Raw genomic sequence first — 27,500 nt, forward strand, 5'->3', positions numbered from 1 at the left:
ACATTATCACTATAATCATATGCACTGTGAACATTAGCTCTGTAAACATTAGCATTGTAAACATTAGCACTACAAACATTAGCACTATTTACATTAGCACTACAATCATTAGCAATGTAAACATAAGCACTACAAACATTAGTACTACTTACATTAGCACTAAAAACATTAACAGTTTAAACTTTAGCACTACAAACATTAGCACTGTTTACATTAGCATTACAAACATCAGCACTTTAAACATTTGCACTATAAACATTAGCACTATGAACATTAACTCTGTAAACATTAGCACTATAAACATTAACACTATGAAGATTAGCAAAGTTTGTGTTAGCACTGTGAACATTAGCACAACACCAGCAGTGTTCACATGTTTTGGTGTTGTCAGTAAATGCTTAAATAGATGGGTTAGGTTTACTGTTTTGTTTCCTGAATTTATATTTTATTTTAATGTTTATTATCATATCATGTAGTATCATCATATATCATATTGTAATGTTTTATAATATATCGTACTGTCATGTGTTAAATCATATGGTAGTGTTTTACATGGTTTTGTATTGTAGTGTATCATGCAGTACTGAATCGTGATGTATTTGGTCATATCGTTTTTTATCATATGGTTTCACATGATGTGTTACTAAACCATATCATATCTTTTTTATCATATAATATTGTATCATACCTTATTGAATGGAATCAGATCATATCATATATATCCTACTGGATCTTATCCCGTCTTATAGAAAATTGTATCAGCTCATATCATCATCATCATATAGATTAGTGTTCCTTGTAAGTGTTGGTGTTGGAGTTAGTGTTAGTGTTGGTGTTGGTGTTGGTGTTGGAGTTAGTGTTAGTGTTGGTGTTGGTGTTGGTGTTGGAGTTAGTGTTAGTGTTGGTGTTGGTGTTGGTGTTGGTGTTGGAGTTAGTGTTAGTGTTGGTGTTGGTGTTGGTGTTGGTGTTGGAGTTAGTGTTAGTGTTGGTGTTGGTGTTAGTGTTGGTGTTGGAGTTAGTGTTAGTGTTGGTGTTGGTGTTGGTGTTGGTGTTGGTGTTGGAGTTAGTGTTAGTGTTGGTGTTGGTGTTGGTGTTGGTGTTGGAGTTAGTGTTAGTGTTGGTGTTGGTGTTGGTGTTGGAGTTAGTGTTAGTGTTGGTGTTGGTGTTGGTGTTGGTGTTGGAGTTAGTGTTAGTGTTGGTGTTGGTGTTAGTGTTGGTGTTGGAGTTAGTGTTAGTGTTGGTGTTGGTGTTGGTGTTGGTGTTGGAGTTAGTGTTAGTGTTGGTGTTGGTGTTGGTGTTGGAGTTAGTGTTAGTGTTAGTGTTGGTGTTGGTGTTGGAGTTAGTGTTAGTGTTGGTGTTGGTGTTGGTGTTGGAGTTAGTGTTAGTGTTGGTGTTGGTGTTGGAGTTAGTGTTAGTGTTGGTGTTCGTGTTGGTGTTGGAGTTAGTGTTAGTGTTGGTGTTGGTGTTGGTGTTGGTGTTGGAGTTAGTGTTAGTGTTGGTGTCAGTGTTAGTGCTGGTGTTACTGTTGGTGTAAGTGTTGGTGGTAGTGTTGGTGTTAATGTTGGTGTTAGTGTTGGTGTTGGTGTTAGTGTTAGTGTTAGTGTTAGTGTTAGTGCTGGTGTTAGTGTTAGTGTTGGTGTTGGTGTTGGTGTTGGTGTTGGAGTTAGTGTTAGTGTTGGTGTTGGTGTTGGTGTTAATGTTGGTGTTAGTGTTAGTGTTGGTGTTAGTGTTAGTGTTAGTGTTGGTGTTCGTGTTGGTGTTAGTGTTAGTGTTGGTGTTAGTGTTAGTGTTAGTGTTGGTGTTCGTGTTGGTGTTAGTGTTAGTGTTGGTGTTAGTGTTGGTGTTAGTGTTAGTGTTGGTGTTAGTGTTAGTGTTAGTGTTAGTGTTGGTGTTAGTGTTAGTGTTGGTGTTAGTGTTGGTGTTGGTGGTGGTGTTGGAGTTAGTGTTAGTGTTAGTGTTGGTGTTGGAGTTAGTGTTGGTGTTGTTGAAGACACCCATCTGAGAGGAGTTTGGGCAGAGACAGAGCAGATAGAGGAATAAAGAGAGGAAGAGGATGTTCATCCTGACAGGACACCATCCAGACTCTGAGGGTGGAGCTGCAGGTGGAGCTGCAGGTGGTGCTGCTGGTGCTGCTTCAGGTGGAGCTGCCGGCTGTGCTACAGTCAGACACACCGTGGGGCGTCTTCCTGCTCAGACTGAAGCAGCTCATCAGACACGGTTTGGAGTCTGACTCTGGTTCAGGAAATTCAGATGAAGTTACAGCTGGAGTCAAAGCCTGTGGTACATTTATCTCTACAGAAATTTAACACCAGGACACACCTGAGGAGGAGGAGGAGGAGGAGGCGTCTCCTTGTTGCCGTGGGTAACAGGGGAGGTTGTGAGGGCTGGGTTCAGAGTAGAGTGTGTGAGACAGAGGCAGCAGGAGTTGATCTGAAGTTTGGAGGATCTGGAAGTGGATTTGGACGTTTTGTCTTTGACGTGACTTTATGTTTTCTTTTTAATGTTCTCTTTTGTTTTGGAGATGAAGGTAGAGAGGAGGGAAACAGGAGACTGTGATCGTCTCTGATCGTCTCTGATCGTCTCTGATCGTCTCTGATCGTCTGTGATCGTCTGTGATCGTCTGTGATCTGCTGGTTTCAGTGAGGAGGTTTGAACCCTCAGGTCTTCATAGACTCAGTGATATCTCAGAGGGTGTTTCAGACTCCTTCAGTCCAGATGTGAGTCTCTGTCCCTCTTTGCTGTTGGAGGTTTCTGGTCCAGTTGGAGTGATCGTCTGGGACTGTTGTGTTTCTGTTCTCAGTGTGTGTGAGCTGAGTGAACACACACACACACACCTGAAGATGTACAAGCGTCGGGGTTACGTGGAGCTCTATGAGAAGGACCTGGCTAAATGGGCTCTACTGCGCAACGTCAACACCGTGATGAAAAACAGCACACTGCTGCCGGTACGGAGCCCGGAGTGTGTGTGTGTGTGTGTGTGTGTGTGTGTGTGTGTGTGTGTGTGTGTGTGTGTGTGTGTGTGTGTGTGTGTGACTCATAATTGTAGGTCTTCACTCTGAGGCTCAGCCTGTGTCAGAGATGAATCCTGTGTCTGCTCCTAACCATCAATAATGTAGAGAGTGGTCACGTTGTTATGGGCTACTGCAGTGAGTGTGTGTGTGTGTGTGTGTGTGTGTGTGTGTGTGTGTGTGTGAGTGAGGTTTTCAGTTTGAAGTGAGGAAGAGGAGGAAGAGCTGTTGTCTGAGCAGCTTGAAGCTGATGTAAAGGTGTTTTATAAACTGCAGTTCCCTGAGTGTCCACTAGGGGCTGGCTCCTTACATACTGGAAACCACATACACACCCATCCAAAGAAGCTGATCATCCCACAGGGACTGAGGAAGTCCTCTCCTCTTAAACTCTAGTTTCTCGTGCCATACTCTGACCCTGATCCTGGTTTTGGTTTGACTCTGGGTTTCTGTCCAGGGGGACTACGTCTGGCTGGACCTGAAGACGGGACGAGAGTTCGAGGTGCCGATCGGCGCGGTGGTCAAACTCTGCGACTCAGGACAGATCCAGGTGGTGGACGATGAAGGAAATGTGAGTTTAAACACAGTCAGGGCGTAAACGTTTCCTGTGTTACAGAAACAGGAAACAGCAGCAGCGCTTCAGAAAATAACGTGAAGAGTAAAAACACTCTGAACGTCGTTTATTCTGAGGGGTGGGACAAAAACTGAAATATTCAAGGTTTGAAATCAGACTGAGAGACTGAGGGGGGCTCCCAGGGTCCAGATGGTCCAGCAGCCTGGGTCAGGCCCTGTGAGGTTTACCCCTGAGTTGGTGACCAGGTTCAGGTTTGTTTCCTGTTTGACCTCGTCCCCTCCTCTCTGAGTGAAAGCATAAAAATAAATAAATAAATAACATTTACGGGTCTGGACCTGTAAATGTTTTTGTAAAGTGTCTATGATAACGTTTGTTATGATTTGACGCTATACAAATAAAGATTGATTGATTGATTGATTGATTGATTGATTGATTGATTGATTGATTGATTGATTGATTGATTGAAAAAGCCCAAACTTAGTTTAAACTGTGTGATCTGTGTTTCCTGTGAGAAAAAATCAAATCATGATCGTCTTCGTCTTCGTCAGAGAGTTTTATCCAAGAGGTCTAAGTCAGATCACACAGTAGTGCTGAAACTGACCTCAATCACATGCTCTCCTCCTCCTCTCCTCTTCCTCTCCTCCTCCTCTCCTCCTCCTCTCCTCCTCCTCTCCAGGAGCACTGGATCTCCCCCCAGAATGCCACCAACATCAAGCCAATGCACCCGACCTCCATCCACGGCGTGGAGGACATGATCCGTCTGGGGGACCTGAACGAAGCGGGCATCCTGAGGAACCTCCTGATCCGATACCGAGAGAAGCTGATCTACGTGAGTGAGACACAGAGATCAGCTGATCCGAGCTCAGTTTGACTCCTCATCCTGTGAAACGCTCCTCCTCCTTGATCTGGAGTCAGAGCGGTCTTTATTAACTCTGCCTCCTCCTCATCCTCGTCTTCATCCTGTCCTCTGCTGCTCTCACCTTTCTTTCTCTCTGATCTGTTTCCTGTTTCCTCTGAAGACAAACTGTGGAGGCAGGGTGAGTCAGCTCCTGAAGCTCGAGGAGAGAAACCAGCTCCTCATCGTGTGTCTGCTCCAAACCGTCTGAGAAACCTGCAGAGCATCACACACAGCTGCAGGCTGCACGCGTCCTGTCCAAGCATTCACCTGCATTTACCTGCATTTACCTGCATTTACCTGCATTCACCTGCATTTACCTGCATTCACCTGCATTCACCTGCATTTACCTGCAACAATCTGCATTCACCTGCATTTACCTGCATTTACCTGCATTTACCTGCATTCACCTGCATTCACCTGCATTTAGCTGCATCAGTCTGCATGTGTGTCATGTTTTCATGTTGGCTTTGAGTATGTTACGCTCCGTTCGACCTGATCAGATTGATACTGATGTGGTTGTGAAGCAGTGCTACGGTTAGCTTGGTGCAGCGTGTGGCGCCGCTGTATGAGCTGAAGCAGCGTTTCATGGTTCACGTTGAGGACGCAGCGCTGCAGCCCGGGAACACGCCGTCTCTGCTCCATCATGGCCGCCTGGTCTCTGGTGGTGAACTCTGATACGCTGTCTTTGTCATCCTCCACCACCTGAGAGCTGCAGCATCCTCCTCCACCCTCTGACTGCCCGACTCACTGCCTGACGGCTGCTCTCTGAGGGCAGGAAGACGCTTCCTAAGTTTATTCTCTCAGAATAATTCAACAAACTGAAACCAGCCATGTTTATCGACCTGATGATGATGATGATGAAGATGATGATGCTCTCAGATTCAGGCCAGAGAAACCAAACAAACTCCGAGCTGATGGATAATTGATTTCATGTGATCAGAGTAACTGGTTGGACTTAAATCCTGCAGAGAAGGCAAACAGGAAGTCTGAGTCACATGTCCCAGGCTTTTATTTTGAAAAGGTTGGTTTTGAGCAGATATTCAAATGAAGGAAGTGGCTCGTGGTCACATGATGTTTTGGGGGAGGTGGGGGGGGTCAGGGAGGAGGTTATTGAGGGGCCTGTAAGTGTTACGGAGGATCCTGAAGTGGACTTGGTGCTGGATGAGGAGGTTTGGTAAAGACGTGATGTGAGCAGGAGTCAGTGAACATGAGGTCTGAAAACTTGACCTTCACAGGAGCCGATCCCCCTCAGCTCACCTGGATTAGTTATTCAGAGCTACAAAATCTGCTTTACCTTCACGATAGAGACGATAAAGGGGATAAAATTTTAAACAAAGTAAAAAAACAGTGAATAATTATCTAAACCAGAAGTTCTTTGTGTTAATAAAAGTGTATGTGGTGTTACTGATTTTTTTTTTTTTTAATAAATTTGTAAAAAAAATAAATAAAAAAAATTATGACATACATTTTCTAATTTTGCAAATTTTATGAATAATTTTTCCAAAAATTTCAAACTTTAAAAAAACTACAATTGTTTTGAAAGAAATTTTTAACATGTGCAAAAATTGCAAAAATCACAAGATTGCAAATATTGATTAATGAATTTTTAAAATTCTGCCCTATTCTTTTATTTTCAAACTCTTAAGAAATTTGCAAAACTTTCCAAAAAAATAGATTTTAATAATATTCAAAAATAAACAGAAATTCAAAAAACTTTGATTTTTGCGAAAATCAACGATTTGGAAAATCTTAAAAAAAAATTTTTTTTTTCTAAATTTGAAAAAGTTTCTTTAAAAAAAAAAAAAAATCTGAGAGGAGGAGGAGCTCTGAAAGGAGGAGCTCTGAGAGGAGGAGCTCTGAGAGGAGGAGGAGCTCTGAAAGGAGGAACTCTGAGGTTAGAAGGAGCTCTGAGAGGAGGAGGAGCTCTGAGAAGAGGAGGAGCTCTGAAAGGAGGAACTCTGAGGTTAGGAGGAGCTCTGAAAGGAGGAGCTCTGAGAGGAGGAGCTCTGAGGTTAGAAGGAGCTCTGAGGTTAGGAGGAGCTCTGAGAGGAGGAGCTCTGAGAAGAGGAGGAGCTCTGAGAAGAGGAGGAGATCTGAGAAGAGGAGGAGCTCTGAAAGGAGGAACTCTGAGGTTAGGAGGAGCTCTGAGAGGAGGAGCTCTGAGAAGAGGAGGAGCTCTGAAAGGAGGAGGAGATCTGAGAAGAGGAGGAGCTCTGAAAGGAGGAACTCTGAGGTTAGAAGGAGCTCTGAAAGGAGGAACTCTGAGGTTAGGAGGAGCTCTGAGAGGAGGAGAGGAGGGTTTTGACCCATGATTCAGATGAGCTGAGTCAGTGTTTAGTGTCAGTGACTGTTCAGTTTAAAGGAGCAGAGCATGAACATCACCAGCTGCATTCTGCATGTGAACCGTGTGTTTGCTCCATCATGAATAGTTCGTTGATAAAAGCTGCTCCATCCAAACATGCCCAAACCTTCAGGTAAACTTTGACCTTTGACCCGACCACTGACGTGGTCACTGTTTCCTGTCTGTGCAGACCTACACCGGCTCCATCCTCGTGGCCGTCAACCCGTACCAGCTGCTGCCCATCTACACCGCCGACCAGATCCGCCTCTACACCAACAAGAAGATCGGGGAGATGCCTCCACACATCTTCGCCATCGCAGACAACTGCTACTTCAACATGCAGAGGAACAACCGCGACCAGTGCTGCATCATCAGGTGGGTCAGAGGCGTCCACGCCGGGCGCCGACCACGTTCCTGACCTCAGAGCGGAGACGTTTGGTTTGTAACACCTGCTGCTCTCCCTAAAGAAGTGTGTGTGTGTGTGTGTGTGTGTGTGTGTGTGTGTGTGTGTGTGTGTGTGTGTGTGTGTCTCACAGCGGGGAATCAGGAGCAGGGAAAACAGAAAGCACCAAACTGATCCTCCAGTTCCTGGCAGCCATCAGCGGGCAGCACTCCTGGATCGAGCAGCAGGTCCTGGAGGCAAACCCCATCCTGGAGGGTAACCACACACACACACACACACACACACACACACACACACACACACCTGACTGAAGGTAAGGGCCTCCACGTTTCTTTTCCTCCTGCAGCGTTCGGGAACGCCAAAACAATCCGCAACGACAACTCGTCTCGTTTCGGGAAATACATCGACATCCACTTCAACAAGAGAGGAGCCATCGAGGGCGCCAAGATCGAGCAGTACCTGCTGGAGAAGTCCAGAGTGTGTCGCCAGGTGACACACACACACACACACACACACACACACACACACACACACACACACTCCTGTCCCTGATGAAACGGCGTGGCTGAGCGTGTGGCGTCTCTCTGCAGGCGTCTGACGAGAGGAACTACCACATCTTCTACTGCATGCTGAAAGGGATGAGCGCTGACGAGAAGAAGAAGCTGGGCCTGAGCAAGGCCACCGACTACACCTACCTGACCATGGTGAGTCCAGACCCCCTGCTGAGGTCTGAGACCCCCTGCTGAGGTCTGAGACCCCCTGCTGAGGTCCTAGACCCCCTGCTGAGGTCTGAGACCCCCTGCTGAGGTCCTAGACCTGCTGCTGAGGTCCTAGACCTGCTGCTGAGGTCTGAGACCTGCTGCTGAGGTTTTGGACTCTGCTGGCAGTGACCTCTGGGTGACCTCTGGGTGACCTCTGGGTGACCTCTGGGTGACGGAGCTCAGGCGTTTCTCCGACTGAAACATTTGATAAAAACAGTTTTTGACTTTGAGTTGTCTCCTGAAGTCCAGCTGTCTCTCGCCCTCTGCAGGGGAAGTGTACGGTCTGTGACGGCCGAGACGACATGAAGGAGTACTCCAACATCCGCTCTGCCATGAAGGTACGGCTCCTGATTCTGCCTCTAGACCCCCTGCTGAGTGTAGACCCCCTGCTGAGCGTAGACCCCCTGCTGAGCGTAGACCCCCTGCTGAGCGTAGACCCCCTGCTGAGTGTAGACCCCCTGCTGAGTGTAGACCCCCTGCTGAGCGTAGACCCCCTGCTGAGTGTAGACCCCCTGCTGAGTGTAGACCCCCTGCTTAACCCTTTAGCTCCTGATAAATCAGAGAAAGTCGAGCGTGGACAGAAAGCTCCTCGTGTTTCAGGAAGTTGGAGGTGATAAACGTTGTTTCTGCTCGGTGAATAACAATCTGCGTTTCCTCTGCAGGTCCTGATGTTCACAGACAAAGAAAACTGGGAGATCACCAAACTGCTGGCTGCGATTCTACACATGGGAAACCTGCGATACGAGGGTGAGGCTCTGACTGATCTGATGCAGACAGTTGAGTCGCTGTGTTGGCTGCTCCTCCAGCTGATAACCAGCTCAGAGTCAGAGTTTGGATCAGACTGATCCTGTTGGAGCAGGAAGGAAAACACATCTCTGTTTCTGGGCTGCTTTCAGAAATCTGTGTTTGTGCTTCACATTCCAGCAGAAAGACGAGATCAGGACATGAAGGCGCCATGAAAGACGTTTTAGACGTTCAGACGTGTCAATAAAATCAGGAAAAGTTTAAAGCAGAAAGTTAAATTACTCTAGATGGATCAGGGGAATATTTGATTAAAATCTGAAATAAAAAAAGTTGTTAAAGTAAAATTCAGCAGTTATTAACCAGAGAGTGTCAGCTGTGTCTGTGTCTGAAGTTGGATCAAAAAACTTTATTTAAAGTTTTGGGACAAAAACTTCATCAGTTTGAGGAGTTTCTGACTCACCGTGACCTCTGACCCTGCAGCTCGTAACTATGACAACCTGGACGCCTGCGAGGTCGTCCACAGCGCTCACCTCACCACGGCTGCTACCCTGCTGGAGGTGAGACACACACACACACACACACACACACACACACACACACACACACACACACACACACACACACACACACTGATAAAACAGCTGTTGATCTGTTTCAGTTGTGATGACAGAGACATGTGTGTGTGTGTGTGTGTGTGTGTGTGTGTGTGTGTGTGTGTCAGGTGGACGGGAAGGACCTGATGAACTGTCTGACCAGCCGTACCCTGATCACCAGAGGAGAGACGGTGTCCACGCCGCTCAGCATGGAGCAGGCTCTGGACGTACGCGACGCGTTTGTGAAGGTGAAGCTGTGAATGCTCGTACTCTCCGCCCTCAGAGGCTCTGATCCACACACAGTCAGTAACCATGAGGTCACAGATCCAGGACTGCTGCCTGAAGCTGGTCCTTCACGTTGGGGGGTCAGACTCTAAAGAAAAACTGGTTCTGTGGATCCTCAGGACGAAACACTCTGCAACAAACACTGGTTTATCCACAAAGTCCAGGAGCTGGTTTTCATAAAACTGAAACAGGCAGTGTGTGTGTGTGTGTGTGTGTGTGTGTGTGTGTGTGTGTGTGTGTGTGTGTGTGTGTGTGTGTGTGTGTGTAGGGGATCTACGGCCGACAGTTCGTGTGGATCGTGGAGAAAATCAACGCGGCCATTTACAAACCGGCGTCCTCTCAGCCCAAAGCCGTCAGACGCTCCATCGGGCTGCTGGACATCTTCGGCTTCGAGAACTTCACCGTCAACAGGTTCAGCACACACACACACACACACACACACACACACACACACACACACACACACACACACACACACACACACACACACACACACACACAGGTGTCTGCATGCTGATCCCCAGCTGTCTCCTCCTCCTGCTCCTCCTCCTGCTCCTCCTGCAGCTTCGAGCAGCTCTGCATCAACTTCGCCAACGAGAACCTGCAGCAGTTCTTCGTGCGTCACGTCTTCAAGCTGGAGCAGGAGGAGTACAACCTGGAGAACATCAACTGGCAGCACATCGAGTTCACCGACAACCAGGACGCCCTGGACATGATCGCCATCAAGCCCATGAACATCATCTCGCTGATCGACGAGGAGAGCAAGTTCCCCAAGGTAGGAGGAGGAGCAGGAGGAGGAGCAGGAGGAGGAGCAGGAGGAGGGAAAACCTGCTCCTCTGAGGCACAACAGACCAACATGTTAATCACCAAGGTGTGTGTGTGTGTGTGTGTGTGTGTGTGTGTGTGTGTGTGTGTGTGAGTGTGTGTGTGTGTGTGTGTGTGTGTGCTGCAGGGCACTGACACCACCATGCTGAACAAGCTCAACTTCCAGCACAAAGTCAACACCAACTACATCCCCCCCAAGAACAACCACGAGACGCAGTTCGGCATCCAGCACTTCGCAGGCGTGGTCTACTACGAGACCAGAGGTTAGTCCTTCACACACACACACACACACACACACACACACACACACACACACACACACACACACACACACACACACACACACACACACACATTCCTTCAGTGAATCACTCAGACGGTAGATTTCCATCTGCTCCTGGGATCAGACTTTAGTTTCCTGGTTTATTTGATTTATTTGAGGCATCGTCCTGTCACCGTTTGTTTATTTATCTATCTATCTATCTATTTATTCATTTATTTGATTATTTATTTTATTGGTTTATTGTTAAATCGGTTTGAACCAGAGAGAAACAGCAGCTCCTGTGGCAGACAGAGTCCTGTGGAGGATGTTTCTCTCTGGTTGTCTGGTATATTCACTCAGGAGGAGGAGGATCTAGTTAAAATATGTTTTAGATTAATTAGATTAATTATAAATAAAGAATTAAAGAACATTTAAAACTCACAGATAGGTTTTCATACATTACACAGGTGAGACACACTCAGAGGAGCAACAGGTAGATGAAAACCAACTTCAAGTCTAATCAAAGAAATGAATAAAATTCAAAAAACACAAACACTTCATTATATTGAGCTTTTTTTCAGTTTTATCAGTAAAAGTAAAGAAAGTTAATGATGATTTAACCTGGAAGAGAAAAGTGATTTTATCTCTGAAGGATTTAATCCAAAACTGAAGATTACAGGGACATAAGAACATAAAAATAAAACCTTTTCCCTGAATGTTTGTCTGATCACCCAACTCCTGACGAACAGAGTTTCTATAGGAGTCAGAGAAACACACACCTCCTGAGTTTCTGCTCCTGTCTGATTATCCTGATTATGTGTGTGTGTGTGTGTGTGTGTGTGTGTGTGTGTGTGTGTGTGTGTGTGTGTGTGTGTGTGTGTGTGTGTGTGTCCTGCAGGCTTCCTGGAGAAGAACAGAGACACTTTGTACGGTGACATCATCCAGCTGGTTCACTCCTCCAAAAACAAGTTCATCAAACAAATCTTCCACGCTGACGTAGCTATGGTACACACACACACACACACACACACACACACACACACACACACACACACACACACACACACACACACACACACACACACACACACACACACACACACACACACACACACACAGGTATCTACCATCAGGATGGATGTAGATGTGTTCCTGTGAGGCCTGCTCCTTCTCTCCTTCTGCATGTCCTGCTCTGAGCTAACATGCTAATGTTAGCATCCTCTGTCTTCCCTCTGTGTGTGTGTGTGTGTGTGTGTGTGTGTGTGTGTGTGTGTGTGTGTGTGTGTGTGTGTGTGTGTGTTCCTGTCTGCTCCTCTGAAGTGTCTCTGTCCTCCTGCTGCTCCTGCTGCTCCTGCTGCTCCTGCTGCTCGTAGCTCTGTAGCTCCTCCTCCTGACAGATCTCCTTTAAAGGTAAAACTGTAAAACCTCTGATATCACTCTCCTTCATCCATCCCTCCATCTTTCCTTCCTTCATCCTTCCTCTTTCCTCCATCTTTCCCCCATCTTTCCTTCCTCTTTCCTTCATCGTTCCTTCCTCTTTCCTTCCTCTTTCCTTCATCTTTCCTCCATCTTTCCTTCATTTATCCTTCATCCTTCCTTCACCTTTCCTCCATCTCTCTTTCATCTTTCCTTCATCCATCCCTCCATCTTTCCTTCCTCTTTCCTCCATCCTTCCTTCCTCTTTCCTTTATCCTTTCTTCCTCTTTCCTTCATCCTTTCTTCCTCTCTCCTCCATCTTTCCTCTATCTCTCCTCCATCTCTCCTTCCTCTCCCCTCCATCTTTCCTCCATCTTTCCTCCATCTTTCCTCCATCTTTCCTCTCTTAACGAGGCTGTTTAATCTGATTTCCTTGTCTCCTAAAGCTCAGCGTTTCCCACAGCCTGTTTGTTCTCAGTTTTCCTTCTCATCTCACAGATTTCACTTCACTAAACTGAAATCACGTTTTTAAAGATGTTGACTGAGGATTTAAGCTTTTTTTTCTGAGATTTTATAAAATTATCCTTTTTAAATTATTGGAAAACCTAAAATATGCCGGTGTTTATGTTAAAGTGAGAGCACACACTGATTATCTGTAATTACTGATCAATAAGGAAAAGAAATGTGTCCTTATCCTAAAAAGTGATTTACAGTTTATAAATCATTAAGGATAATTTCACGTCTTGGTTTATTTTGAAGCAGCAGGATGAAGCTCTGCTCTGGATTAACTGGGTCTATGTGTTTGGCTGTGGTTCCTCTTTGTGACCTCTGGGGGGCAGCAAACCCCTGGTTTTGGTTTGGGTAAACTCTGGGTCTGAAAGTTTAAACTGAGCTTTGATTAACAAAATGAAAGTTTTCATCAGGATTTATCTGTGAAACATTTTTCAGTCATGGCGTCAGATTTCTGATAAAGTTTATTTTTTCAGACGTGGAGAAACCACAGACTGTATAAAACCGACCCACTGGTTCCTGACGGACTGATCACTGACTGTTAACTCAACCACCAGACCTCAGATCCTCAGCTGAAAATACTCGTTATCAGCGCTCAGACTGGTCTTCAGTTTTTAGAGCTGAACCCAGCGAACGCCTCATGGACTCGTCTGATTGGCTCTGATCTGTGACCAGAGTCCAGACTCAGCCGGAGAGTCCAGTCCAGACTTTGATACTCAGAGAGACAAACAGAGGAAGAGGAGAGTCCTCGTTGTTCCTGACACTCTGTCACTGTGTGTGTGTGTGTGTGTGTGTGTGTGTGTGTGTGTGTGTGTGTGTGTGTGTGTGTGTGTGTGTGTGTGTGTGTGTGTGTGTGTGTGTGTGTGTGTGTGTGTGTGTGTGTCCAGGGCGCAGAGACCAGGAAGCGCTCTCCCACCCTCAGCAGTCAGTTTAAGCGCTCTCTGGAGCTGCTGATGAGGACTCTGAGCGTGTGTCAGCCGTTCTTCGTGCGCTGCATCAAACCCAACGAGTACAAGAAGCCCATGGTGAGTGCTCGCCGTCTGAGCCTGACGCACGCCGCGGCCAGGGACAGGAAACGCTCAGGTGTCTGTGCTTTTAACAACACAGAGAGCAGCTGGAGCGGACTCTCAGATATTTTCTGTTTTCTCTGAATTTATTCACTTTGTTAAAAACTTTAAATCTTAAAATCTGGAAACGTGAGGATCAGTGTTTGTGTCCTCAACTTTAATTAACCGCCTCCAACAGGGAGGAGGATCTGACCTTTGACCTCACACTCCCTGCCTCAGCTCTGTCTGATGTGTGTGTGTGTGTGTGTGTGTGTGTGTGTGTGTGTAGCTGTTTGACAGGGAGCTGTGTGTGCGACAGCTCAGGTACTCGGGGATGATGGAGACCATCAGGATCCGCCGAGCCGGGTACCCCATCAGGTACACCTTCGTGGAGTTCGTGGACCGGTACAGGGTCCTGATGCCTGGAGTCAAGCCGGCGTACAAGCAGGTACGGAGTGTGTGTGTGTGTGTGTGTGTGTGTGTGTGTGTTTTCTGATGTGGGGCTCTGTGTTTAGACATCTCGCAGTTTTTCCCACAATCCATCAGCTCTCTGTTTTCTTTGGCCTCCCTCTGTGTTTGGTTTCCTCCCTCTGCCTGTCTGACACTTTACGTGTGTGTGTGTGTGTGTGTGTGTGTGTGTGTGTGTGTGTGTGTGTGTGTGTGTGTGTGTGTGTGTGTGTGTGTGTGTGTGTGTGAGTGAGATCATGTTGGGTCTGACTGAAACAATAATCTGGATTATTTGCTGTAATCAGGAAGCAGGTGTTTCTGTTGCTCTGTGTGTCGTTGGTCATGAAGGAGTGAAACATGGCGTCAGAGTTTGAAACGTCAGATTGATCAGGTTATTTTAGCGTCTGTGCTCAGAGGGTAAAGGAGGAAACCTGGAGCAGAGGCTGAGGAGCTTCAGGTTCATCAGTTTACAGATTAACTAATCCTGGATTAGGATGATCTCTGATGTTAACTCCTCTCAGCCAATCGAAAACGCTGATGGAGACACGTGCAGCAGCTGATGATGGTTTGGTCTCTGTGGGATCAGTCTATGATTATAACATCTCCATCATCCTGGGAGGTTTTCCTCTCACACCCTCCTGGATCTGGACTCTGAGCCGGCTCAGATCTGGATCAAAACCAGACCTCAGGATCAGCAGGAGCAGGAACGTTGAGGCCGATTGACCCACAGAGAAAAACCTGAAACCTGGAGACGTGTTTCTGTCTTTTAGTGAAAACTTCTTCCTACGCTCAGTACGAGCTGCTTCAGCTCACGAGGCCAGAAAACTGTCTGAATTTAAGATCTTTAAAGACAAAAACGACCTGAATTAAAAGATAAAAAAATATGTCAGTGGGTTTACCTGAGACGTTTGGTGGCTCAGATTAAATCTTTTCAGTCAGAGACTGAAACATTTTAAAAAGTTTCCAGATGATTCTTTGGTGTAACATGATCAATCAGACGTCTCATGTCTCATGTCTCATGTCTCATGTCTGTGTCTGCGTCTCCTCAGGAGGACCTGAGGGGGACCTGTCAGAGGATCGCTGAGGCCGTGCTGGGCAGAGACGACGACTGGCAGATGGGAAAGACCAAAATCTTCCTGAAGGTATTTCTAAGACATCCTGATGATGATGAGATTAAACCTTTAATATGTGAGGAAAATTATCTGTTAGAGTTTAAATCACTCTCATGGTGAGTTTCTCTCGTTGTTGGAGGATGTTTCTCAGCGTTCGTGGTCAAACGTGTCCTCTCAGCCTCTCAGACTCTGTGTCCACGTTAACATGGACCCAAACTCTGACAGCGACTTTAATCTGAAGAGCGTTTGACTCCAGGATCAGACGCCGTCAGGTCGTAAAGTTTGGTTTGTCTGAAGCTTCTGCACGCGCTCAGTGAACACAGAGTTTATAGATGTTTAAGATCAGGTCCAGGAGCAACTGGACGCAGCGTCAGCGTTTGGTTTACAGCTCATTATCAGCTGACAGGAAGTCAGAGCGTCTGTTTCCTGCTCAGTGTGTGTGTGAGAGAGAGAGAGTGTGATGTTTCCATCATGTGAGGTCAGCTGGTGATCAGAGGTCAGAGGTCGTTCAGGCGCCACTTCCTGTGGATGGAAACATCAGCTGTTGATGATTCAGGCTCACCGCTTTGTTTTTACACTGAACAGCGCCCCCTGCTGTCTGACCTGAGCTGGTGGCGCCCCCTGCTGTCTGACCTGAGCTGGTGGTGCCCCCTGCTGTCTGACCTGAGCTGTTAGCGCCCCCTGCTGTCTGACCTGAGCTGTTAGCGCCCCCTGCTGTCTGACCTGAGCTGTTAGCGCCCCCTGCTGTCTGACCTGAGGAGGTAGCGCCCCCTGCTGTCTGACCTGAGCTGGTAGGGCCCCCTGCTGTCTGACCTGAGGAGGTGGCGCCCCCTGCTGTCTGACCTGAGGAGGTGGCGCCCCCTGCTGTCTGACCTGAGGAGGTGGCGCCCCCTGCTGTCTGACCTGAGGAGGTGGCGCCCCCTGCTGTCTGACCTGAGCTGGTGGCGCCCCCTGCTGTCTGACCTGAGCTGGTGGCGCCCCCTGCTGTCTGACCTGAGCTGGTAGCGCCCCCTGCTGTCTGACCTGAGGAGGTGGCGCCCCCTGCTGTCTGACCTGAGCTGGTGGCGCCCCCTGCTGTCTGACCTGAGGAGGTGGCGCCCCCTGCTGTCTGACCTGAGCTGTTAGCGCCCCCTGCTGTCTGACCTGAGCTGTTAGCGCCCCCTGCTGTCTGACCTGAGCTGTTAGCGCCCCCTGCTGTCTGACCTGAGCTGTTAGCGCCCCCTGCTGTCTGACCTGAGGAGGTGGCGCCCCCTGCTGTCTGACCTGAGCTGGTTTTTGTAGTTCATGAGCTGAAGAACTGATCACCATCATCCTGAGTCTGAGGAGCAGAAACAGGGTCTCTGGTCTCTGGTCTCTGGTCTCTGGTCTCTGGTCTCTGGTCTCTTGGTTCTGGTCCAGATCAGTCAGTTTGAGGATCATCTTCTCAGTTCAGCTCTTGATGAATTCTGGTTACAGGAAAATAAAAATTTAGCAGAACCAGGATTTCTTTTTGTTTTTGAGCCTGAATCTCTGCGACGAGCCGCTCAGCTGATCAGGAAACAGGAAGCAGAAAGTTCAGGAGGTGAAGTCAGGGCAGAGCCCACACATCCCCGACAGGATGGATGGATAGACCTGGAAGGAGGAGGAGGAGGAGGAGGAGGAGGAGGAGGAGGAGGAGGAGGAGGAGGAGTTGTTCAGGGTGGGATCACTCATGTCTCTCCGTGCGGTGCAGGATCACCACGACATGCTGCTGGAGATCGAGAGGGACAAAGCCATCACGGACAAAGTCATCCTGATCCAGAAGGTGGTCCGAGGTTTTAAGGACAGGTGAGCTCTCAGGACGGACTCTGGACTCTGGACTCTGGACTCTTCATCCAGAACAGAATCCAGATCCGCTCAGATTCCTCTCCTTCTTCCTGCAGATCAAACTTCCTGAAGATGAGGAAGTCTGCGGTTCTGATCCAGAAGACGTGGAGAGGATATCACTGCAGGAAGAACTACGGAGCGGTGAGGACACGTCCCAAACCTTCACCTCCTCACCTCCTCACCTCCTCACCTCCTCACCTCTGTCCTTCTTTCCTTCTTTCCTTCTTTCCTTTCCTTCCTCCCTGCTGACTCCTCTCCTCCTCTCCCTCAGATGCGGGCCGGCTTCTCCCGGCTCCAGGCTCTGGTCCGGTCCAGGAAGCTGTGTGCGTCGTACCACGTGGCCCGTCAGCGGATCACGGGCTTCCAGAGCCGCTGTCGAGGTTTCCTGGTGCGCAGCGCGTTCAGACACCGGCTGTGGGCCGTCATCACCATCCAGGCGTACACGCGCGGGATGATCGCACGCCGTCTGTACAAGAGGCTGAAGGGAGAGGTGCTCACACACACACACACACACACACACACACACACACACACACACACACACACACACACACACACACACACACACACACACAGCTGACGTGTTTGAGGCTCACGTTGATCCCGTCCTCAGTACCGGCGCCGTCTGGAGGCGGAGAAGATGCGTCTGGCGGAGGAGACCAAGCTGAGGAACCAGATGTCGGCGAAGCGAGCGAAGGCGGAGGCCGAGCGCAAACACCAGGTGGAGGTTTCAGACCGTGTGGACGCTCTCCGTCCGTCTGCAGGGTGGCGTGCTGACGTGTTTCTGTCCCGTAGGAGCGTCTGTCCCAGCTCGCCAAGGAGGACGCCGAGCGGGAGAAGAAGGAGAAGGAGGAGGCGCGCAGGAAGAAGGAGCTGGTGGAGCAGATGGAGAAGGCGCGGCAGGAGCCCGTCAACGACTCGGACATGGTGGACAAGATGTTCGGCTTCCTGGGGACCACAGCGTCTTTCCCGGGCCAGGAGGGCCAGGCTCCAGCCGGGTTCGAGGTGAGAGGAAACGGCGTTTGGCGAGTACGGTGGCGTTAAGGTGAAACACTCTCAGATAGATCCAGTTGGTTTCTGACCTTCCCTCTGGTCCAGGATCTGGAGCGGACCCACCAGGAGCTGGAGGAGGAGGACCTGGACGAGGCTCTGCCTCTGCCCGAGGACGATGAGGAGGAGGATCTGTCCGAGTACAAGTTCGCCAAGTTCGCAGCCACCTACTTCCAGGGCACCACCACCCACACCTACGTCCGCCGGCCGCTCAAACAGCCGCTGCTGTTCCACGACGACGAGGGCGACCAGCTGGTTGGTGACCTCTGACCTCTGACCTCTGACCTCTGACCTCTGACCTCACATCGTTCATAATTTGTTGTTGTTAGCTTTAAAACGAGCCGCAGGTTGAGGGAAGTGTCTCATGTTGAGGCGTTAGAAGCTCTGTGGGTCTCGCTCTCGCTCATGCTGTCTCTTGTCTCCTGTCTCCTGTCTCCTGTCTCCCATTTCCTGTCTCTTGTCTCCTGTCTCCTATCCCCTGTCTCCTGTTTCTTGTCTCCTGTCTCCTGTTTCTTGTCTCCTGTCTCCTGTTTCTTGTCTCCTGTCTCCTGTCTCTTGTCTCCTGTTTCTTGTCTCCTGTCTCCTGTCTCATGTCTCTTGTCTCCTGTCTCCTGTTTCTTGTCTCCTGTCTCCTGTCTCCTGTTTCTTGTCTCCTGTCTCCTGTCTCTTGTCTCCTGTCCCCTGTCTTCTGTCTCCTGTCTCCTGTCTCCTGTCTCCTGTCTCCTGTCTTCTGTCTCCTGTCTCCTGTCCCCTGTCTCCTGTCCCCTGTCTCCTGTCTCCTGTCCCCTGTCCCCTGTCTCCTGTCTCCTGTCTCCTGTCTCCTGTCTCCTGTCTCCTGTCTCTTGTCTCCTGTCTCCTGTCTCCTGTCCCCTGTCTCTTGTCTCCTGTCTCCTGTCTCCTGTCTCATGTCTCTTGTCTCCTGTCTCCTATCCCCTGTCTCCTGTTTCTTGTCTCCTGTCTCCTGTCTCATGTCTCTTGTCTCCTGTCTCCTGTTTCTTGTCTCCTGTCTCCTGTCTCCTGTTTCTTGTCTCCTGTCTCCTGTCTCTTGTCTCCTGTCTCCTGTCTCCTGTCCCCTGTCTTCTGTCTCCTGTCTCCTGTCTCCTGTCTCTTGTCTCCTGTCTCCTGTCTCCTGTCTTCTGTCTCCTGTCTCCTGTCTCCTGTTTCTTGTCTCCTGTCCCCTGTCTCCTGTCCCCTGTCTCCTGTCTCCTGTCCCCTGTCTCCTGTCTCCTGTCTCCTGTCGCTTGTCTCCTGTCTCCTGTCTCCTGTTTCTTGTCTCCTGTCCCCTGTCTCCTGTCCCCTGTCTCCTGTCTCCTGTCTCCTGTCTCCTGTCTCATGTCTCTTGTCTCCTGTCTCCTATCCCCTGTCTCCTGTTTCTTGTCTCCTGTCTCCTGTCTCATGTCTCTTGTCTCCTGTCTCCTGTTTCTTGTCTCCTGTCTCTTGTCTCCTGTCTCCTGTCTCTTGTCTCCTGTTTCTTGTCTCCTGTCTCCTGTCTCATGTCTCTTGTCTCCTGTCTCCTGTTTCTTGTCTCCTGTCTCCTGTCTCCTGTTTCTTGTCTCCTGTCTCCTGTCTCTTGTCTCCTGTCTCCTGTCCCCTGTCTCCTGTCTCCTGTCTCCTGTCTCCTGTCCCCTGTCCCCTGTCTCCTGTCTCCTGTCTCCTGTTTCTTGTCTCCTGTCCCCTGTCTCCTGTCCCCTGTCTCCTCTCCCTGTCTCCTGTCTCCTGTCCCCTGTCTCCTGTCTCCTGTCTCCTGTCTCCTGTCCCCTGTCTCCTGTCTCCTGTCGCTTGTCTCCTGTCTCCTGTCTCCTGTTTCTTGTCTCCTGTCCCCTGTCTCCTGTCCCCTGTCTCCTGTCTCCTGTCTCCCGTCTCTTGTCTCCTGTTTCTTGTCTCCTGTCTCCTGTTTCTTGTCTCCTGTCTCCTGTCTCTTGTCTCCTGTTTCTTGTCTCCTGTCTCCTGTCTCCTGTCTCCTGTCTCCTGTCTCCTGTTTCTTGTCTCCTGTCTCCTGTCTCCTGTTTCTTGTCTCCTGTCTCCTGTCTCTTGTCTCCTGTCTCCTGTCTCCTGTCTCCTGTCTCCTGTCCCCTGTCCCCTGTCTCCTGTCTCCTGTCTCCTGTTTCTTGTCTCCTGTCCCCTGTCTCCTGTCCCCTGTCTCCTCTCCCTGTCTCCTGTCTCCTGTCCCCTGTCTCCTGTCTCCCGTCTCCTGTCTCCTGTCCCCTGTCTCCTGTCTCCTGTCTCTTGTCTCCTGTCTCCTGTCCCCTGTCTCCTGTCTCCTGTCTCCTGTCTCCTGTCCCCTGTCCCCTGTCTCCTGTCTCCTGTCTCCTGTTTCTTGTCTCCTGTCCCCTGTCTCCTGTCCCCTGTCTCCTCTCCCTGTCTCCTGTCTCCTGTCCCCTGTCTCCTGTCTCCTGTCTCCTGTCCCCTGTCTCCTGTCTCCTGTCTCCTGTCTCCTGTCCCCTGTCCCCTGTCTTCTGTCTCCTGTCTCCTGTTTCTTGTCTCCTGTCCCCTGTCTCCTGTCCCCTGTCTCCTCTCCCTGTCTCCTGTCTCCTGTCCCCTGTCTCCTGTCTCCTGTCTCCTGTCTCCTGTCCCCTGTCTCCTGTCTCCTGTCGCTTGTCTCCTGTCTCCTGTCTCCTGTTTCTTGTCTCCTGTCCCCTGTCTCCTGTCCCCTGTCTCCTGTCTCCTGTCTCCTGTCTCCCGTCTCTTGTCTCCTGTCTCCTGTCTCCTGTCTCCTGTCTCCTGTCTCCTGTTTCTTGTCTCCTGTCCCCTGTCTCCTGTCCCCTGTCTCCTCTCCCTGTCTCCTGTCTCCTGTCCCCTGTCTCCTGTCTCCTGTCTCCTGTCTCCTGTCTCCTGTTTCTTGTCTCCTGTCCCCTGTCTCCTGTCTCCTGTCTCCTGTCCCCTGTCTCCTGTCTCCTGTCTCCTGTCTCCTGTCTCTTGTCTCCTGTCTCCTGTCTCCTGTTCCCTGTCTCCTGTCTCCTGTTTCTTGTCTCCTGTCTGTCCAGGCCGCCCTCGCCGTGTGGATCACCGTGCTGAGGTTCATGGGAGATCTGCCTGAGCCTAAGTACCACACGGCGATCAGCGACGGCAGTGAGAAGATCCCCGTCATGACCAAGATCTACGAGACGCTGGGGAAGAAGACGTACAAGAGAGAGCTGCAGGCGCTGCAGGGGGAGGGGGAGGTAAGGGGGAGGGGGAGGTAAGGGGGAGGAGAGGGAGGAGAGGAGGTGAAACCATCACACCTCCCTTTGGCTCCTCGCTGTTTTCTGCAGGAGTTCATGTCACTGTTTCTGTCAAAGTTTTATTTTCTTACAATCCAACATGAAGTCTTCTCTGAGTTTCAGACCTCTCCTCTCAGATCCTGAGGGTTCATGGACCACTTGGTGTTTTCCAGTCCCTCTCCTGGTCCTGGACTTCAGGTCTCAGAGTCCTCGTGGTTTTGTCTCATGTGTTTTCTCTGATTTCAGACGCCTCACAGCGACAGCGTGAAGAAGAACAGCGTCCGACACAAGCTGGTGTCTCTGACGCTGAAGAAGAAGTCGAAGATCACCGAGGAGGTAACGACAGGAGGAGGAGGAGGAGGAGGAGGAGGAGGAGGAGGAGGGGGGGGGGAGGAGGAGGAGGAGGAGGAGGAGGCCACTGGTGTTTCTCCTCGTGTGGTGTTTCAGGGTTAGAAACCAAAGTCTGGTCTGTTTCAGGTCACGAAGCGTCTCAACGATGGAGAGTACAGTCTCCATGGCAACAGCATGCTGGAGGACAGACCCACATCCAACCTGGAGAAGCTGCACTTCATCATTGGCAACGGGATCCTGAGACCGGCTCTGAGGTCCTCACACACCGGATCACATGAGGACCTGTGTGTGTGAGGGTGACACTGGTCTAACTCTGAGCGTGTGTGTGTGTGTGTGTGTGTGTGTGTGTGTGTGTGTGTGTGTGTGTGTGTGTGTGTGTCAGGGATGAGATCTACTGTCAGATCTGTAAGCAGCTGAGTCAGAACCCGTCGAAGAGCTCCCACGCTCGGGGCTGGATCCTGGTCTCGCTGTGCGTCGGCTGCTTCGCCCCCTCAGACAAGTTCGTGAAGGTCAGAGAGTTAAAACCAACGTTTGTGTTTCGTTACTTTAATTCTTCACACACACACACACACACACACACACACACACACACACACACACACACACACACACACACACACAAAATCTATACATATACACAATAAAAATCTAGTGAATAATTATCTAAACAAGAAGTTTTTTGTGTTAATAAAATTGTAAATGTGATGATTTAGGTTTTTATTTTTGATAAATTTGTAAATGTTTTCAAAAAACAGATTTTTTTAAATCATGACTTAAATAAAATTGCAGTTTTTGAAATTTCATAAGATGCAATTTTTTCAATAATTTTAAAACTCAAGAATTTGCAAAAATAAAAAAAGATAAATAAATAATGTGCAAAAATTTTGCCAAAATTAAATAAATTTGCTAAATTTTTTAAATTTCAATGAGATGCAATTTTTTCAATAATTTCAAACTCAAGAATTTGCTAAATTAAAAGAAATATTGTGCAAAAATTTTGCCAAAATTAAATACACATGCAAAAAAATGAAAGTCAAATATTTGCTTATTTTTTTAAAAATTAAAAAAAATAAAAAATGTTTAAAATTTTAAGAATTCCCAAAAAATTAAAATTTGTTTTTTCTTTAATATGAAAAATGTCAAAAAAAAACTAAAAAATTTGCAGAAATAAGAAAAATTATACTCTTCACTTCAATAATATTTTTTTTAAGTTACAAGGAGCCACTGCAAAGGAGTCAAAGGGCCGCATGAGGCCCCAGAGCCACAGGTTGAACACCCTTGATCTATATATTATTAATGTATCTTTACCTTCAGTACCTGAGGAACTTCATCAGCAGCGGCCCTCCAGGCTACGCCCCCTACTGTGAGGAGAGACTGAGGCGAACCTTCGTCAACGGGACCAGGACTCAGCCGCCGTCGTGGCTGGAGCTTCAGGTGCTGACGTCAGAGCAGATTAACGCCGCGCGTCACTTCCTGTCACAGCTGGAGCCGTCTGAAGTTTCAGTCTCGTTTCTCTCCAGGCCACGAAGTCCAAGAAGCCGATCATGCTGCCGGTGACCTTCATGGACGGCACGACCAAAACTCTGCTCACAGACTCAGCCACCACCGCCAAGGAGCTGTGCAGCGCGCTGTCCGACAAGGTCAACCTGAGGGACCGCTTCGGCTTCTCGCTCTACATCGCGCTGTTCGACAAGGTACACACACAGAGACAGAGACACACACACAGAGACAGAGAGACACACACACACACACACACACACACACACACACACTCACACACACTCACCTCTCCTGCAGGTCTCGTCTTTAGGCAGCGGGAACGACCACGTGATGGACGCCGTCTCCCAGTGCGAGCAGTACGCCAAGGAGCAGGGGGCTCAGGAGAGGAACGCCCCCTGGAGGCTGTTCTTCAGGAAGGAGATCTTCACGCCGTGGCACTGCCCCGCTGACGACCAGGTGGCTACGAACCTCATCTACCAGCAGACGGTGAGGGGCGTGAAGTTTGGGGAGTACCGCTGTGACAGGGTGAGTCCAGGTCTGACCCGGGTCAGCGCACGGATCGCTGCAGACCTCTGAACACGCCGTCAGAAACCGTCTGTCTCTCTGCGCCGCAGGACGACCTGGCAGAGCTGGCCTCTCAGCAGTACTACGTGGACTACGGCTCCGAGATCCTCCTGGAGCGGCTGCTGAGCCTCATCCCCTCCTACATCCCCGACAGGGAGATCAGCTCGTCCCGGACCGTGGAGAAGTGGGCCCACTTCATCATGGCCGCCCACAAGAAGGTGAGGGGACCAGTCCCACGCCGAGCCGAGCCGAGCCGAGCCGAGCCGAGCCGAGCCGAGCCGAGCTGTGTCTGTTTACTCTGAGCTAAACCTGTCCCTCTCCTGGTCTCTGTCCCTGTCCCCGTCCCTCTTCTGGTCCTGGTCCCTGTCCCGGTCCCTCAGGGGATCTACACCCAGAAGCGGTTCGACGCCCAGAAGGTGAAGGAGGAGGTGGTGGACTTTGCTCGTCACAAGTGGCCTCTGCTCTTCTCCCGTTTCTACGAAGCCTTTAAGTTCTCAGGTGAGCCCTGGACCCGTACCTGAACCAGAGCTGGATCCGATGAGTCCCTGAGGTCTGACCCCCCTGTCCCCCTCAGGTCCCAGTCTGCCTAAAAACGACCTGATCGTGGCGGTGAACTGGACCGGGGTTTACTTTGTGGACGAGCAGGAGCAGGTCCTCCTGGAGCTCTCCTTCCCAGAGATCACTGCAGTTTCCAGCAGCAGGTGAGGCAGAGAGAGGCATGCTGGGAGCTGTAGTCCCTGCAGCGTCTCTGTTTCTGGCTCTCTCTAATCCCTGAATTTAGGGCGGGTTATCATTTCCCTGTGATCTCTCAGTGTTTTCAGAGTTTCTCAGAGAAAAACGATTAAATCTTTTTCATAAGAAGATTTTTAGTCTCTGATCTTTTCTCAGCGTCTGGACTTTGACACAGAAACTGAGGCCTCAGGAAATGTTTGGGGTTATTTTTAGTAAAGATCGTCTCATTAGACTGAACATGAGTCAGTTTGACCTGAACAGACCAGAAAAACAACTTTTCTCGTGTTTTTCTTTCCCCATTGGCAGATTTTTTTACTCTGTAAAAGAAATTTAAAAAAAATCAAAAAACAAATATTCTAATTTAAATAGATAAAATATTTTTCTGGAGTGGTCCTACTGAAGTTTCTGCTGGAAATCAAAGACACACTCATTAGATTTCAGTGAATCTTCATTCGATGCAGCAGCAGCCAAAGAAATTAAAGAGGGGGTTTTCAGCTGTCCCATGTTTTAATCATGGATCTGAAGTAACAGCCTGGATGTTCAGACTGAGCGTGTGCAGAGTTTCAGGTCTCTACATGATCACCTGTCTGAGAAATCCCTGAATCCGTCTGTGAACCCATTAAAATAAAATCTGCTCTAAAGAAAAAAAAGAGACCCTCACCAGATCTTTGTAAACTAAATGAAATGATGAGGTCATCACAGAAGGCTCACCTTATTGGTTCATGACACGTTGGAGGGACGGGCCTCAAACACCAAGTCCTTCCCAGGCCTCCACAGGGCAGCCAATCAGAGAGAAGAGGGTTGTGGAGCTGGCATCCTTAAAATGACGTTTCAGACAATTATCCGCTGAAAGATGAGTTTTTTAAAGAATGAGAGAGAGAAAAAAAGAAAAGTTTATTATTTTTGTCAATAAAAAAACACCCCACAGTACCCCCTCTTTAAAGATAAAAAACCCACAGTACCCCCTCTTTAAAGATAAAAAAAATCCCACAGTACCCCCTCTTTAAAGAAAAATCCCACAGTGCCCCCTCTTTAAAGGAAAAACCCACAGTACCCCCTCTTTAAAGAAAAAACCCCACAGTACCCCCTCTTTAAAGAAAAAACCCCACAGTACCCCCTCTTTAAAGAAAAAAACCCACAGTTCCCCCTCTTTAAAGAAAAATTCCACAGTGCCCCCTCTTTAAAGAAAAATCCCACAGTACCCCCTCTTTAAAGAAAAATCCCACAGTGCCCCCTCTTTAAAGAAAAACACCCACAGTACCCCCTCTTTAAAGCAAAAACCCACAGTACCCCCTCTTTAAAGAAAATAAAAACACAGTATCCCCTCTTCAAAGAAAAAACCCAAAGTGCCCCCTCTTTAAATAAAAAACCCAAAGTGCCCCCTCTTTAAAGAAAAAAACCCACAGTACCTCCTCTTTAAAGAAAAAAACCAACAGTACCCCCTCTTTAAAGCAAAAACCCACAGTACCCCCTCTTTAAAGAAAATAAAAACACAGTATCCCATCTTTAAAGAAAAAACCCAAAGTGCCCCCTCTTTAAAGAAAAAACCCAAAGTGCCCCCTCTTTAAAGAAAAAACCCAAAGTGCCCCCTCTTTAAAGAAAAAAACCCACAGTACCTCCTCTTTAAAGAAAAAATTCACACAAACCCAGATGAAGCCATGAATCTGAGGCAGGATCTGGTTTCTGGGGGCTGATGGTCTGGGTCTGGGTCTCTGTGGTCCAGGGGGGGGAAGCTGCAGAGTCAGAACTTCACGCTGGCCACCATCAAAGGAGACGAGTACACCTTCACATCCAACAACGCCGAGGACATCCGGGACCTGGTGGTGACCTTCCTGGAAGGCCTGAGGAAGAGGTCCAAGTTCGTGGTGGCCCTGCAGGACAACCCCAGCCCCAGTAAGTCTGAAAGTCCTGAAAGTCCTGAAAGTCCTGAAAGTCCTGGAAGTCCTGAAAGTCCTGGAAGTCCAGAGACCAGGACCCGTCTCACCTCTGGACCGTCTGTGTCCACAGCAGGCGAAGAGTCCACCTTCCTGAGCTTCAGGAAAGGAGACCTGATCCTGCTGGACCAGGACACCGGGGAGCAGGTCCTCAACTCAGGCTGGGCTCACGGGGTCAACGAACGAGCCAATCAGAAGGGAGACTTCCCAGCGGACTGCGTCTACGTCCTGCCCACCATGACCAGACCGCAGCCCGAGATCGTGGTGAGTGTTTCTGGTCCCTGAGGGTCCATCAGAGCAGGTTTTGGCCCACAGGTGGTCCCTGAGGGTCACCAGAGCAGGTTTTGACCCACAGGTGGTCCCTGAGGGTCTGTCAGAGCAGGTTTTGGCCCACAGGTGGTCCCTGAGGGTCCATCAGAGTCCCTGCAGTGAAAAACAACCAGATCTGATCAGCAGGGGGGGGTATATTACCCATAATGCAGCTCTGCACACTCCCAGACCCTTAGACCTGGTCTGGTATCTGAGCCATGCTTTCACTCAGAGCCACGTGATGCTGATCCAGAGTCCCTGACCTCTGACCCCCCAGGCTCTGGTCACCATGACCCCAGACCAGCGCCAGGAGTCGGTCCGGGTCTCCCAGCTCGTCATGCCGGAGAGCGAGGACCGGACCAAGCCGTACACGCTGGAGGAGTTCAGCTACGACTTCTTCAGGTACCAGTCCACGTCCACCACACGCTGACTCCATGTCTCACACCGTCTCACCTCCTCTCTCCACCTGTCTCCTCCTGTCTCCTCCTCCTGTCTCCTCCTGTCTCCTCCTCTCTCCTCCTCCTCAGGCCTCCTCCCAAACACACCCTGAGCAGGGTGATGGTGACCAAGAACCGGGGGAAGGACAAGATGTGGAGCTGCACGCGCGAGCCGCTCAAACAGCCGCTGCTGAAGAAGGTGGTTAACCACGAGGAGCTGGCTCAGGACGCCTGCATGTCCTTCATCGATATCCTTCACCAGCTCACTCCTCCTGCTTCTCCTGCTCGCTCCTCCTCCTCCTCCTCCTCCTCCTCCTCCTCCATGTCAGGAGGTATGTATATGTAATTCTTTGAAG

At 49.3% G+C, this 27,500-nt stretch overlaps 1 protein-coding gene across 1 annotated transcript in view; it reads left to right on the forward strand.

The window, feature by feature from the left end:
- The window catches only part of LOC141786565 (unconventional myosin-VIIa-like), a 44,083-nt gene that overhangs the window by 11,383 nt on the left and 5,200 nt on the right, over positions 1 to 27,500 (forward strand). Inside the window, exons 3-41 of the mRNA XM_074665168.1 lie at positions 3,463 to 3,576; positions 4,256 to 4,408; positions 4,599 to 4,616; positions 7,009 to 7,193; positions 7,355 to 7,476; positions 7,568 to 7,710; positions 7,812 to 7,925; positions 8,252 to 8,320; positions 8,645 to 8,729; positions 9,207 to 9,283; positions 9,448 to 9,567; positions 9,873 to 10,015; positions 10,169 to 10,379; positions 10,557 to 10,692; positions 11,590 to 11,696; positions 12,012 to 12,101; positions 13,505 to 13,642; positions 13,953 to 14,111; positions 15,160 to 15,252; positions 16,934 to 17,028; positions 17,124 to 17,208; positions 17,339 to 17,557; positions 17,681 to 17,788; positions 17,863 to 18,072; positions 18,166 to 18,372; positions 21,102 to 21,278; positions 21,564 to 21,653; positions 21,795 to 21,922; positions 22,051 to 22,177; positions 22,983 to 23,102; positions 23,189 to 23,362; positions 23,466 to 23,693; positions 23,783 to 23,950; positions 24,113 to 24,230; positions 24,307 to 24,433; positions 26,188 to 26,357; positions 26,472 to 26,662; positions 26,985 to 27,109; positions 27,235 to 27,392. Coding sequence (XP_074521269.1) covers positions 3,463 to 3,576; positions 4,256 to 4,408; positions 4,599 to 4,616; positions 7,009 to 7,193; positions 7,355 to 7,476; positions 7,568 to 7,710; positions 7,812 to 7,925; positions 8,252 to 8,320; positions 8,645 to 8,729; positions 9,207 to 9,283; positions 9,448 to 9,567; positions 9,873 to 10,015; positions 10,169 to 10,379; positions 10,557 to 10,692; positions 11,590 to 11,696; positions 12,012 to 12,101; positions 13,505 to 13,642; positions 13,953 to 14,111; positions 15,160 to 15,252; positions 16,934 to 17,028; positions 17,124 to 17,208; positions 17,339 to 17,557; positions 17,681 to 17,788; positions 17,863 to 18,072; positions 18,166 to 18,372; positions 21,102 to 21,278; positions 21,564 to 21,653; positions 21,795 to 21,922; positions 22,051 to 22,177; positions 22,983 to 23,102; positions 23,189 to 23,362; positions 23,466 to 23,693; positions 23,783 to 23,950; positions 24,113 to 24,230; positions 24,307 to 24,433; positions 26,188 to 26,357; positions 26,472 to 26,662; positions 26,985 to 27,109; positions 27,235 to 27,392 — 5,302 coding nt within the window. The remainder of the gene's footprint in view (positions 1 to 3,462; positions 3,577 to 4,255; positions 4,409 to 4,598; positions 4,617 to 7,008; positions 7,194 to 7,354; positions 7,477 to 7,567; positions 7,711 to 7,811; positions 7,926 to 8,251; positions 8,321 to 8,644; positions 8,730 to 9,206; positions 9,284 to 9,447; positions 9,568 to 9,872; positions 10,016 to 10,168; positions 10,380 to 10,556; positions 10,693 to 11,589; positions 11,697 to 12,011; positions 12,102 to 13,504; positions 13,643 to 13,952; positions 14,112 to 15,159; positions 15,253 to 16,933; positions 17,029 to 17,123; positions 17,209 to 17,338; positions 17,558 to 17,680; positions 17,789 to 17,862; positions 18,073 to 18,165; positions 18,373 to 21,101; positions 21,279 to 21,563; positions 21,654 to 21,794; positions 21,923 to 22,050; positions 22,178 to 22,982; positions 23,103 to 23,188; positions 23,363 to 23,465; positions 23,694 to 23,782; positions 23,951 to 24,112; positions 24,231 to 24,306; positions 24,434 to 26,187; positions 26,358 to 26,471; positions 26,663 to 26,984; positions 27,110 to 27,234; positions 27,393 to 27,500) is intronic.

This window comes from Halichoeres trimaculatus, unplaced genomic scaffold (genome assembly GCF_033239565.1).
Source record: "Halichoeres trimaculatus isolate MK-OKI-2021-1 unplaced genomic scaffold, fHalTri1.1 fHalTri1_scaffold_227, whole genome shotgun sequence".
In the NCBI taxonomy this organism is placed as follows: Eukaryota; Metazoa; Chordata; class Actinopteri; order Labriformes; family Labridae; genus Halichoeres; species Halichoeres trimaculatus.